This window comes from Sparus aurata, chromosome 15 (assembly GCF_900880675.1).
Source record: "Sparus aurata chromosome 15, fSpaAur1.1, whole genome shotgun sequence".
NCBI lineage: Eukaryota > Metazoa > Chordata > Actinopteri > Spariformes > Sparidae > Sparus > Sparus aurata.
Window position 1 is genome coordinate 25,949,453 of NC_044201.1, and position 13,478 is coordinate 25,962,930.

Consider the following 13,478-nt stretch of genomic DNA (forward strand, 5'->3'; position numbering starts at 1 on the left):
CCGCGCCGCGCCGCAGCTGCTGCAGAGCTCACATCCTGTGTGACGCGCTGGTGTGGAAGAGAGAAGTGAAAGTACAGCAGCTGGTCGGTCGGTGGATGTAGGCTACCGAGGCTCGGCTTATAAACAGCCCCGACAGAGGCCGTTCTTTGACAGTCCGCTCTGAACCTGGAGCCCGTTTCTCCTCTACTCGGCTGGTGACGCGAGTTGGCAACAACTTGGCAGGCAAAGGTAGGAATTCAATCCCCGATCGAGAGAGCAGAGCTGAGAATGAATGACAAGATAGGCTGTGTGGGGCTTTATCAGAGGAGAGAGTCCAGCAGGAGAGCCTGCAGAGACACAACGAGCTGCTCGGATTCAAACTACAGACCGATTCTCTAACTATTCTGCATTTTGCTTGAACATTCATGCAGTTAAAATACTGAAATCACAAGTTTGCAGAGCTAAAAGGGACGTTTTCAGACGTATTTACTACAGAGAAAACAAACTCAGCTGAACTGTTTAAAGAAGCTGTTCTCAGAGGAAAACCAGAGCACTGTTTGCAGCTAGCAAATTGGCAGGGTCCGCCACGTATAAACAAAGTAAAACAGTATGAAACTGTGTCGTCCTTTAAGGTCAGTTTTCTTTATTCAGTTTATTCAGTCATGCAGACAAAGATAGTCTGTTTTTTTAGTTTGTGTAGGCATAAAAATGAAGTCAGTGAAGTTTAAAATGGATTCCTCAAAACTACAGAATGCACCTTTAATTCAGAATTACACAAATTCTTCCAGAAACAGTTAAAAAATCAGGTAAATCTGACTTTTGTTTTTGTGCAAAATGCCTGAAGAAATGACTTTTTAAGGATTTTGTCAGATTAAGAAAGTTAATTCCACCCTCAGTGTTGAGTAATGCCACAGATGGGTGTGTGTGTGTGTGTGTGTGTGTGTAGTAGTAGGAGGATATTCCCCAGGAGACAGCACCAATCCGCGGCTGCACCGAACCCGTTCTTCCACTTTGCGTTTACCTGGCTCAGATTTCCCTGTCATCTGATTCTCACGTGCTCGTTAGTTGTCGTCTTCAGCCTCTGGACTCGTCATCTCCAGCTGCTCTTCATCCCCCTTTTTTCCCCCACTTCTCTCCTTTTCCCTCCATCTTCTCTCGGTGGGTGAGTGTCTGCCGCTTCTTTATCCTCCATCAGCGACTCTTTATCTTCTTTGCTCATCCTCTCGGTATCTGCAGGTGATCTCATGCAGGACCGGAGGTGAGATCTGTCCCGGTGTTCGCTTTTACAGATGTAGGCTACAGTGCCAAAGGTGAAGCCCGACCAAATGTGCCAGATTACGCAATTGCAATCTCCCTAATCTCCTCAACGGGAAAATGAGGGGATGCTGGATTAAAGGAGGGAGTTAGTTGGAGACTGGGGGGGAAACCCGTGAAAGAAGGCCGTTATTGGAGATTACGGGGCAAAGGATTGTTTTTACGACCCAAATACTTCCGTCTGCTGAAGCCTGACAAGATGAGAAGAACCCAGCAGGAGTATCAGAGTGAGAGACGGTTGTTTTCTGATTGTTGTGGAGCCGGAAGTGAGATTCATCTTGGACTTTCGGATTAAAGGGTAAACTAGTTTTGCATTCTTGAAAAAAAAAAGGGACTAATCACCTCCCTGGTTCACAGTGAGGCCTGTTTTAAACCACTACGCCTTGTACTGATGGAACTACAAACGTCTGCAGGAGTAAAACTCAGTCAGATGGAAAGTGTTGGATTGTTTTATGGTCGACGGCAGCGAGGATTTCCTCTCAGCTCTCGAGGTGTTTGCTGATGTTTTCTCTCCCTCCAGCTGTTGCAAGCTGCTAAAACTCACCCAACACTGTGAGTTATTCTTTGATTTGATCACTCTCTGATCAATCATCTGAGTTGAGAGCCTGGTATATTGGGATTGATCGACATGTAGCTGTGTAACATGCACATTCTTGTCTAACTGGTTGTAAAAAGGAGGATTTGTGCATTTCAAAAGGTCGTTGAATATCTATGGCGGGTTTTTCCTATGCAGGATTAGAAAATAAAGGGGGAGTTGTGGTTGGAAATTCCTTCCAAATTCCTCGTGTGCGTAAAAAAAGAAAAAAATCTCAGCCATTAAAAGCTGATTCTTCTTCTGGCCGAGGTAAACGTGAGCGTGATATAACATCTGGGATCAGAAACAACGAGGGAGAAGAGACGACTGTGGACCTTCTGATGGTTTCATCCGTGTCTTTTTGATGGTTTATTTGTTGGTTTGTTGGTTTGTGAGCAGGATTAAACAAAAACTACTGAACAGATTTCCACGAAACTTGGATGTAGGACGGGTCTCGGCCCAGAATAGACCCTGTTAAGATTTGGTGCTGATCTGGATAAAGGGACGGGTCCTGGATTTCTCAGGGACTGATTCATGGATCTCCGTATTTAGGTGGCTTGTATCTGTGAGTGAGTAGATCTGTTGAGTCTGAATCATGGTTAAACTGATATGGGTGGCCATGGTGGAGGTATGCACCCTGCTGTATTGATATTATCTGATAATTGATAAGGCTGTATTACAATGAAACAACTGTAGAGACAAAAACAAACATGCAGCGAGTGGAGAGGTTCCCGTCAAGCGCACTTTACTAGAAACAAGAGTAACATATGTGCCGTGTGAGAGGAAGTGAAACAAGAAGGAAGTTGAGGCTAATTCTGCTCTTCTCCATGATAGTAACCACTTCACCTACTCCTGTGAAGAAGACTGCATGATTACACCGATGAAATAAATGTATTCCGTCATGAAAACAATATTGGTGACGGTAAGGCACGAAAACCACTTGGGTCAGGAAGTGGTTTGTTTGGTTCTGTTGCCAAAAAGCAATGTTGGAAAATGTCCCGAAGTCCTGTCATGATGGTGTCACCAGAAAACATGGATGGTAAACCTTCTGACTTCTCATCAAAGTATCCGTGGAAGCCGCGAAAAAAAGCGGTCTCATGACATGAATTGTGGAAATGTCGACACTTACATCCTAATATAATCGTCCTGTAATAATCGTCAGCATGGTTCTCGATGTTTTTTTTACAGTATTTCCTCTCTTGCAGCTGAAGGACGGGAACATGAAGGCTGACCTGGAGGCCGCTCTGCCTGCTGGACGGGAGGACTTTGCGATCCAGTGCCGAGATGTGTGCCGGTCTTACGGCAAGCTGAAGGTCCTCAACAACCTCAACCTGACCGTGCCACAGGGACAGATGTGAGTACAGACTCAAATCTGCCACCAGGGCTGTGATTTCAGACTGCTCTGCTTGTCTCCGACCAGTCATCTCGCCTCCTCTCCTGTTGTACCTGCTGATTAATAAGATGAATGATGCAAATCTCAATTTCCTGCAGGAAAGTTTTCAATAAATCTCCCTCATCTGATTCATAAAAATGAAACTAGAAACCCCAAAGGGCAGTAAGAGGAAGATTTTCATGTTAAAGTCGTCATTGCTAAGAATCTTACAGTATGTTCTCTCAGTTAATGTTCAGAAGAGCAGACAGTTTTTTCTTTTTCACATGTTGTTTCTCCGCCGCTGAGCTTCAGAAGAGATGATGTTTGTAGATTACAGGATCACTTTTCTCACACATACCTGCGTTCCCGAAGTGACAACCCAGATAAGGAAGAACAACATACTTGAGGCTCGGTGACAGAGTTGATATCAGTTATAACAGGAATGCAGAAGTATCACGCAGGTGATCGGCTTTACGAATTTACAGAATGACCCTTAGAAGCTCATAACTGACGGCAGGTCGAGGGAGCAGGAAAGCGTTCGCCACAAAAACTACTCCTGAAACACTTCGAACACACTCAACAACAGACTTGTGGTCGTTTTCTTTCTACTCCAGCTGGAAAATGTAGGTTGAACAGCTGTAAGGAGCCTGATGGGAGATTTTGTAAAACTTTCTGGGTGAAACAACTCAGATAGAGAGAAAAAGTATAACTGGAGCACATCGTGGTGTATTTAAATGTCTGCTGGTCTAACTCTGGGCGTCTTGAAAGCATCTTGTTACTCTGCCTGCAGACTCTGATGTGTTTTATCTTATATAACCATCCGGTTATCTTTAAGAGCTTACATGAACAATATTTACTCTCGACAAATTCCTCGCATGCCTGACTGAATGTGAGCGGAAGCGACAGTTTCCATTCATAATGTCTGAACATGCCGCGACTGTGTGTTTGTGCGCCGGACTGAAAGGAGAGTCCGCGTGTTTCTGGACTTCTCGACTCTGATTGCATATGATATATAGTTTATATAAACCCTCTATAAAATTCTCTTGATTCCGGTGTTGCAGTTACGGCCTTTTGGGCCCCAGTGGATGTGGGAAGACGACGCTTCTGAAATGCATCGTGGGAACTCTGAAAATCTCGCGGGGGCACATCACCGTGTTGGGGAAGCCGCCTGCGTTTCCCGGCCACGACGTGCCGGGGAAGATGGTCGGATACATGCCGCAGGTAAACACAACACCTTGAAATGGTTTACAGATGACATGTTTTTACGCCCGCATAGCGTCTTTCTTGCTGTTTCTCTTATTAACAGACCCAACCCAGAAACAAATCCATGCAAATCCAAGGCCTTTTACATAATGCACGTTCAAGTAGATTTGAAAAGGTCTTTGCTGACTTAAAACCAAATAACCAAACTCCCATGTCAGATTCCTTTCAGCTCTCTGGGAGCATTGAGTCCATTTACTCTGTCCCTCAGTGAAGGTTTCTGAGCTCGTGTGTTTTCTCTTCGCAGCTTTAAATAATGAACTAAGTGCCTTCGGTCTTCAGGGGCTTCTTTAATTTAGCCTCTGTCTCTGTCCGTGACCTGTGTCTGAGTGTGTCTCATTACTGTCAGACGGGATATCTGATGAGGCTGATAACACACATGCTCCTGTCCTCCTGAGCGTAACCTGTGCACCACACGGGTTCCCTGTAGGAAGTGATCTGTGACCCTCAGAGGAGGAAATGTGACTCCTCACCTGCTCCCCAGAGCGCAGCTGTGGTCAACCTGGCTCATGTTGTCTGAGTTTCATATTGTCAAATTCACGGACTCTAGCAATATATAACATGTCATCCACACTAGTTTTAAAGAAAAATGAGAACATGGACTGTTATTTAAGCTCTTAATCCTCCAAGATTAAATGTTTTCTCGAGGAATGTGGTCAGTAATCCTTTCAGTGACGGAAGAAGTAAAATGCAAAGTCAACGTTCTCTGCAAGAGATACAGATCTGCAGGATGAAGAGGGAAATAGAACAGATAGTTTTCTCATGTATACATTATATATACATTTCTAAAGTCTTGTGCTGGGTTTACGCCGAGAATTAAGTTATGCAACATTAGCTTTCTACTTTTTTGGCAATCAATTTATGGCAAATATGCAGAATAATGGGAGAGATGTCAGAAGACGAGGGCTGGATATCAATTTTAATATTTCATTGGTATCGATTCGAACGTGTCTGTAGCTCATTGTCAAGCACCAAAAGCTTCTGTTGAGGCTTTCACCGATATTAGATTTTATGGAATATCATGATATCAAAAATCAAACAGCTGTTACGGCATCGTCAGGCTTAAAATGACAGAAAGTGGCTTATTATTACAGAGGTGAAGTTCTTGTTCAGCCACTTGAGTTCACGCACAGTCTTTTAAATCTTTGCGTCTCACAGGAGCTGGCGTTGTACAACGAGTTCACCATCGGCGACACGCTGACCTTCTTCGGCCGAATCCACGGCCTGACGCGGAAGGAAACCAAGGCACGCATGGACTTCCTCATCGACTTCCTGGATCTACCTCAGAAGACCAGTCTGGTCCGAAATCTCAGGTAAAACCACGCGTAGCACGTGACTGGATGAGTTTCATACGCAGGGATACGAAACAGAGATTCTCCAGATGGTTGAGGTTGTTTTCAGGAACACAACATTGTGTTCAGGATTGAATTTAGGTCCATTTTATTGTGCAGTTTATCACCGTGTTTACACTAGAAGCTGTTTATTGAACCACTAAAGCAACAACTGCATTTAATATAGATAGAATACTAATTTAATAACCGTCCTTTGCTGTTTAGTTTTATTGCAGGAGGCATTTTCAGACTTTTTGCACAGATGTCAGATTCAGGTGTGGTTTTCAGTGTTTTTACCTGAAGCCAAGTGCAATATATCCCCAGATAAAGCCAGTTCATGAAGTAAATGTGTGTGTACAGCTGTCTACAGTTGGCGTACCTGCGGACTTTGAAACCTGGATTGCCTGTGTTAATGCACACGGACAAACATAATCCCTCCGTCCATAAAGTGCCCATAAAACAATAAGACCTGGTCTGGAAAGGAGACGAGCAAAGGTTGAACAAAAAAAAAAAGAAAGAAAGCATCTTCAAACCAGGAGAAGACAACACTTAGTCTCATCACGCTAACAAAACAATATGGATATATTACAAAGCCCTAGTCATGAATTGTGCTTATTGAAACAAGTCACCTGTCAGTCTCAATCCACCCAATCTGGCAACACAGGTTTGCATGCTTTTGTGTCCCCATTGAGGTGAAAGTCCACGTTGACCTTCAAAGTTTCAGTTGATGAAACCTGATGTAAAGCTGCCCGTGTATCAGCCTGAGGTTAGTATACTGAAAAGAATATTGAACAGACAGTCGTATCTGCAGAGCCTCGTTTGATTGAGTCACAAGATATTTATGTCGGCTCGTACTGAAGGCGAACTTTACTGAACGCAGCTGCTCACGTTTTTACGCCTCTCTCAGAGGAATACGTTGTACAGAGACAGGCTTGTTTTCAAGCCATAAAAGGATGCGATCAAGCGGTACACGTTAAAAATAGAGTATTTCACTGCCGCCTAATCACAGAGTTATCTTTGAAAATGTTTTGAGATGTGAGAGACAACGGAGAAAGTTGCTCCACTCTCTGATAAAAGGCACTGATAAAGATCTATAAAAGTTTACAGTCCTTTTATAATCGTCTGTGTTATTGCAAGAAGAATAATCAGCATCTCTTGTTTCGACGTTACAAAGACCCCTCTGTTCCCAAAGAGGCCCCTCCAACCAGCGATCATTAGCAGTTCATGTAATATTTACGTCGTCCGCCTGTCATGTTACTGAGCTGCAACTCAAACTCCTGCTGACCGAGAGGAGTTTTTTTTAACTTTTGATATTTTTTACCTCGGACCTTGTGTGTCGTATGAGAGATCTGTTGTGTTACAGGCGTCTCTTCTCTTGTTGTGCTGCAGCTTTGTGGGACAAAGGTTGTTGAAACTGTTCACAATACATAATATGAGAGATATTCCTGGTATGAATAAACACCCGGCGAGGCACAAACCCATCGTCAGTTTCTGCTTCGTGTCATACTATCTTTTATCTTCAGTACAACGTAGGATCAATTGGCTAATTTGTGATATATAGATGAAAAAGTGTGATTTTTGGGGGGGGATAAAATCCATAAAAAATGATGTTTTTTTTCTAAATTCCTCCCGTCATCCTTCTCTCAGCTCTTGTGGTTTTCCACCGTGTTGTCAGGCAGGTTCGTCTCCTCTCCGCCTCCCTCAGGAGTGAGTGGCATGCATAGAAACGAGGCGGATCATCAGTTACGAAACTGTTAGGAATGTGGGAGAAGATTCACCTCTGTCGCCCTTTGGCTCTTCCTGTGCCTTCACCTGTTTAATTTGTGTGTGTGTGTGTGTGTGTGTGTGTGTGTGTGTGTGTGTGTGTGTGTGTGTGTTACAGCGGAGGTCAGAGGCGCCGGGTGTCGCTGGGAGCGGCTCTCCTGCAGAACCCGGAGCTGCTCATCCTGGACGAGCCGACGGTCGGAGTGGACCCGGTGCTCAGGTCCAAGTACGTAAAACAACCCAGCACCCCCATTTTTCCATCTCTTTGAAGGACATTACATTGACTTACACTGATGTCGTGGAGACCCAAACGTTAACCCAAGCCTTCACCTAAAAATTTGATGATTTGCATTATGGGGGACTTGTGCTTTGTCTCCAAAAGGAAGGCGTTGTCCCCACAATGTGAGTAACACATGTCCACACACACAAACTCACCCTCTCACTCTTCCTGCGGTGGTTTTTCTCCGGCTTACGTCTCTCTCGGCGAAGAACGTCCTCATACGTACGTTCGTCGTTTAACATGTCTCCTTATAAAAAACAACAGAGACTAAATGGATCAACAAACAGTTTACAGAATGTCTTCGTCTCATCGTGAACTCATGACAAGACCTGTATGATTCTGGGAAAATAAAATATCAAACTATCGATATAAGTAGTATTTGATGTGGTAATATCTTGGTTATTTAATGGGGCTTTCTTACTATTCTTCCTATTTTCACTCTCCAGGCTTTTGTGACTTACATTTACATACTCTGTCAGTAGAGAGTAACAGGAAGCTTCGGCAGGATTTGAAGCAGAAAATGAGCAGAGAAATATTTAATTGAGCGAAGTGCCGAAGTATCTGCTGCGCAGGGTCGCTCAGTCAAAACAGTGAAAACAAAACAGTAGATTAAAGATGTGGCGGAGCAGCAGCGAGCGGGCACTGTTGTTGTCGGCATTGCTACGCGACCGCCATTCCAGATGAAATTATATCTGACGTGAAGCGTTCATGGATGAGATAATGTATTAAAGTTTTATTCACACTGCATTTAGTCTCGTGAACGGACAACCTTCCTCACTCTGTGACACGCAGCCAAATGAAACGCACCATCGCCTCGAAAAAGATGGAGGAATTTTCCGGATCTGTTGGAAATGTTGGGATGATGTCAGTACATAGCGAAGTATTTAACAAAGGTCTAGTTGTTCTTAAACATTTAATGCTGAGATTTGACATATTATACCTTTAACTAAGACGTATTCTTAAGGCTCATTCATGCTGTCTTTACGATAGAATGGTCACAGCCCTCGTGTGTCCATTGGCATGGATGTCAACCACTAGGGGGCGGACCACACGGACCTCCACTTTTCCATCCCAGCTGTTCTGTTTGACTCTGTGCCTGGGTGAAGTGACATCATACAGATGTTTAAAACTCTCATAACTTCTCCTTAAATAGTTCCACCATTGTAAAGATGTCTTCCTCTTGTCCTGCGGTCGCGTCTCGCCTGAGCTTTTGGCCGCACTGTCCCCCATGACTGCTCTATCGGTCCGTAACCGTAAGCTTTCAGGAAAGTCGTAACAAAACAGATGAAATTAATGCACAGTTCAAACAGAAGACTCTGTGAATATCTGTATGAAAACCCAATGTTGCAACAAGATTAATAAATAACATTTGTCCCGGGAGAAATCCTTTATATCCCATCCTATATCTCACTGTTGATATCATTTTATTGCCTGGATCTTCTAGACATCAAGATTACTTTTATTTGCTCCTCCAAAGATTGTTATCACGTTTGATAAGTTATGCTGCTGTGGTGGTAAGAGATGGTAATGAATAACTTAAATTTGAGATAGCAGAAAACTCTCTTGTCACCCTGAACACTCTCCAACACAACTGAAAATAATGGAGCTGCCAGAGTTTGCACATAAAACGTAATTCAGCGCGTCATCATGGCAGAATGACCATTTGTATTGTGGCAGTCACTTCCTGCGTATCTTCCGATAAAGCGAGTCTGAAAACGCGCGGCCCCTCTCTCTCTCTGTCGGTGTGTTGTTCCAGTTTCATTGTGTAATCGCACCACAAAGCCTCATCAGATCAGACGGCTGGCAGAAAACCCGCTGCTGGCGAAGCCGCGAGCTTTCCAGACTACTAATTTAGGGAAAGTCTATTAACAAGCGGGTCAGGTGTTATGTAATGTGTTTGGTTTCTTCCTTGGTTCTTCTTTCTAGGATCTGGCAACATCTGGTGGAGATTGTGCGGACGGGGAAAGTGTCGGTCATCATCACCACACATTATATAGAGGAGGCCCGGCAGGCCAACGTGGTGAGATGATGCATACGAGCATGGACACACACACACACACACGCACACACACACACACACACACACACACACATAACCGCATAAAGGCAAATTAAGCATTGAGGATGAACTGCTGTGAAATCAACAGAACAAAGTGTCACACTGGTCCTCATGTTCTGCCCCTCATAGACCAACAAAGAGTCCATTGATATCTACACTGTGTCAACATGATGATGAAGTTCATCAGCTCTGACAGGACGGACAAAAGCTCTCATTGAACGAGAGTTAATGAAAAAAGAAAACATCCTATAGAGTTTAGATAGAAGCTCGTTTGTGTCTTTATTTTACATTTTACCAACAAAACAAAACAGAACAAAACGTTCGCTGTCATTTTTAGTTAATTTCTGTTACGTTTTCAATCTGTTCTTTTGTTCAGTTTCATGTACAAAATTGGTTATATCTGATGTTTTTTCTATTTATCAATGAAACAATGATGAATTGCTCCGACTCACAAGCACTGTTGCTTTGGTGACATTTTCTTTCGCTGCGATGAACACTGCAGTTTATTTTTAGCGCTGCTGGAAACACCGACCAGAGCACCAAATTTATGTCCATCCACCACTGAAAATAGTCCCCCAGCAGGAAGTTATTCAGCCTTTTTTGCATGAACAGAACAATACATTATAGCCTTATTTTAAGAATTTACATCTTCAGCTGCAACATGTTAGACAGGGATTTGTATTTAGCCTCCTGCTTGAAGGTGTGGTGATGAAATGCTTGTCCTTTGTGGTGTTCAGAGGAGCGGCTGTAAACACTCGTCCTCACTGCACTATTATCAAAGAATAGTCGCTCATAAAGCTCCCTGCGAATTAGGCAATAAACTCTTTTCATTACTGTAAATTCTTCACAGTAAAAGTTAATTAAAACCTTTTATTATGAAGCAGCGAAACAAGAAGGAATCACTGAATCTTGCTTTGGCGCCGGACTAAAACACATCATATCCAACATATTTCAATGTATGACTCCTGATGAAGAAATGCCTCGTGATTTCTTTTTCCCAATTATTTTCAGGGCTGATGATATTGTGACCAAACAGGTCAGGTGTGGCCAAATATCACTGATGAGACTACAGTGACACTGTGAACGGGAGACTTTCCTAAAAGAAAATTGAGGGACGATAAAAATCTCTCATTAATCTACACTCTGAAGTGTGCTATTTCATCTCCTGGAGGCATTTCTTCATCAGGAGTTGTATATATGTTGGGTTTTAGTGTTTTCCTCCATGTATCGACCGCTGACTTCAATATATCTGTCACCACAGTCGCACTGACGTGATGACACTTCCTTCTTTTTTATGTCCCTTGACTAAAACCAGGAAATGTTTGGTTCTCACCAGCAGTAACTTGACGCGACTTCTGAAATAGCTGAAAGCGAACAAGAAGCTAAAAAAAAAAAAAACCTGAGAGTGCAAACGCAGGAGAGAAAACTCAATAGAGAGATTCAGTTATAGATTTTAAAACAACTCTGATCTTCAGAGTCTCACAAATGCAACACACGTTTGTTTTAGGGGGTTTGGGGGTCGTCGTGGGTTGGCCGTAGTTGCTAGACGTCACCGTAGCCCATTTGGTGGTGGGCCGGAAACACTTTGGTCCCATTACTGAGGGAACAATCTTGATAGAAGCGCGGCTCAACTTGGTGTGCAAAAACCGGTAATAGAAAAGCAAATCAACAGGGAACGCTCTGACTCGGCACTGCAGAAAGTGACAGTGGAAAACACTAACACGTGGTTTTGGTCTCTTCCTGGGTCGTGTTAACAGCAACAAAACAACAGAATCATCACAGCCTTAATAACTCAGATAAAAAAGGTCGAATCCTATTGCACATAAAAAAGGTAATTACCTGATAAAAGTTCATTGGCTCTGACTACATGGATTTTATCATCTGATCCTGATGCAATAGATAAAATGACTGTTTTGAACGTTGGACTTGTGCATCTGCTGATTGAAATCGGTGCTCAGAGCTTTGCATAGTCTGAACAGCAACCAGACAGGCAAATACTGACAATGTCAAGAAAGTACAGCCTCATACAGGCACAGAGTTCAGTCTCAAGATACTGCTGACTGCTCATAGGTTTATTGTAACAACGGGGCCTTTTTTATGCTACATTTAACACCCAGGTCTCCTTCACTGCCTGTCGAGCATAAATTCCTCGAGTTTTCATGAGTTCGGTCATTGTTTCACCGTTAATCTTCTTTGTGTGAAAAGTCCAAAAGACCGAGTGCTTTACAGATGTAAGTTTGTTCTGTAGATTAGCCGACAAGTCACATTTTCTTTCTCTTTGGTTAAAGGTACAGGCAAATATGCTGACAGAGCGGATCACCCACCAATACAGGAGTCAAATTTAGACTTCTACATGTTCTTAAGTAGCTTACTAACGTTAGCCCCTGAGCTAGAGGACGTGTGAAGTCTGCAGCTTGACTGTGAGGATAGGACTCCTGCAGCGATGTTAGCTAGCTGTCAGCGGTCAGTAACACCAGTATGTGCTCGTGGCTGTGGAGCCTCGATGGAAGTTTCGAGTTGAGTAAGTTAGGAAGCTACTGCGCTGATGGATGGTGCAAAACAAAATCAGTTGTTGACGTCGTAGAAAAGGCCGTTATAAGCGTTTTTCCCCTAAAAGTCTTCCTTCAAGATTACGGGGCTTTTTGTTTTTCTGTGTGTTTTGTAGTTTATTTATATGAGGCTAGAAGCTAAAGTTTCACTTCTCTTCTCTGTGTGGCACAATAACGCTGGACCACATGTGACCTGGTGAAGCACAAGACCAAAATGTTTTTCAAAGTGTCAGAAGAGCTGAAGGGTTTTTTGTGCAGCTGTTTTGTGTGCATGTGTATCTACGTGCGTACTGTCTATGAATGGTTACGTATGTTCATTTGATTGTTTTTGACACTTTTGATAAATTCATCTTTTTGCTAGGTCATTTTAGAGCTTCATGCACCACGTACCTGAGAGAAATGTGTCACTCTGCCTTCAAGCATTGCAAACTGAAAAGAATTCCTCATTCCTGGTTTCAGTGGTGAATTTATTGTCCCATGATGGTTTAAAAGCTTTTCCAGCCTCCTAAGAGTCCGGATAAAAGGGCTAAAGATTAATGACTTTTCTTGGTTAGACCGTCTGATCTTCAGGAATACCTCTCAATACTTGAACTGTGTGAACCTGTTGACCTCTCCGTGGGTTTTTTAGATTTTTTGTAAGAACTGAAATTCACAACAAAACAAAAAACAACAAGGTCTAAGGTCATTTTAGTCTCCCCCCCTGACGGAGCTACATGTGAATGAAGAACCAGAAATTCTCCCCTGGAACCAGTCCGACCACTCAGACCCAGTTCAGTCCCCATTCAGGGTAAAATAGATTGGTGGGTGGAGGAAAATCACGTCAACTGAGGAAGAGCGCTGATTTATTTATGTCTTTGTGACCGGTCCACTTGACAGAATTATGTCAGGTGAAGTGCAACAATGCATCACTTCAATGCCGAGGAATGAGCCACGCAGAGATCGTGTTTCGAGTTTTGGGACATTTTTAGGTGCAAGACTTGCTGAATTGTTTGGGAG

The 13,478-nt window shown here is 43.3% G+C and overlaps 1 protein-coding gene across 4 annotated transcripts in view; it reads left to right on the forward strand.

Moving 5' to 3' along the window:
- Positions 1 to 13,478, forward strand: part of abch1 (ATP-binding cassette, sub-family H, member 1) — a 32,903-nt gene that overhangs the window by 3,099 nt on the left and 16,326 nt on the right. For 3 of the 4 annotated variants that reach the window (XM_030442953.1, XM_030442955.1, XM_030442956.1), the window contains 5 exons: positions 3,073 to 3,221; positions 4,301 to 4,460; positions 5,658 to 5,812; positions 7,713 to 7,820; positions 9,801 to 9,894. In XM_030442953.1, the coding sequence (XP_030298813.1) occupies positions 3,073 to 3,221; positions 4,301 to 4,460; positions 5,658 to 5,812; positions 7,713 to 7,820; positions 9,801 to 9,894 (666 nt within the window). Of the gene's footprint in view, positions 1 to 34; positions 229 to 3,072; positions 3,222 to 4,300; positions 4,461 to 5,657; positions 5,813 to 7,712; positions 7,821 to 9,800; positions 9,895 to 13,478 lie in introns of those variants that run through there. The other variant, XM_030442957.1, reaches the window with a different exon arrangement.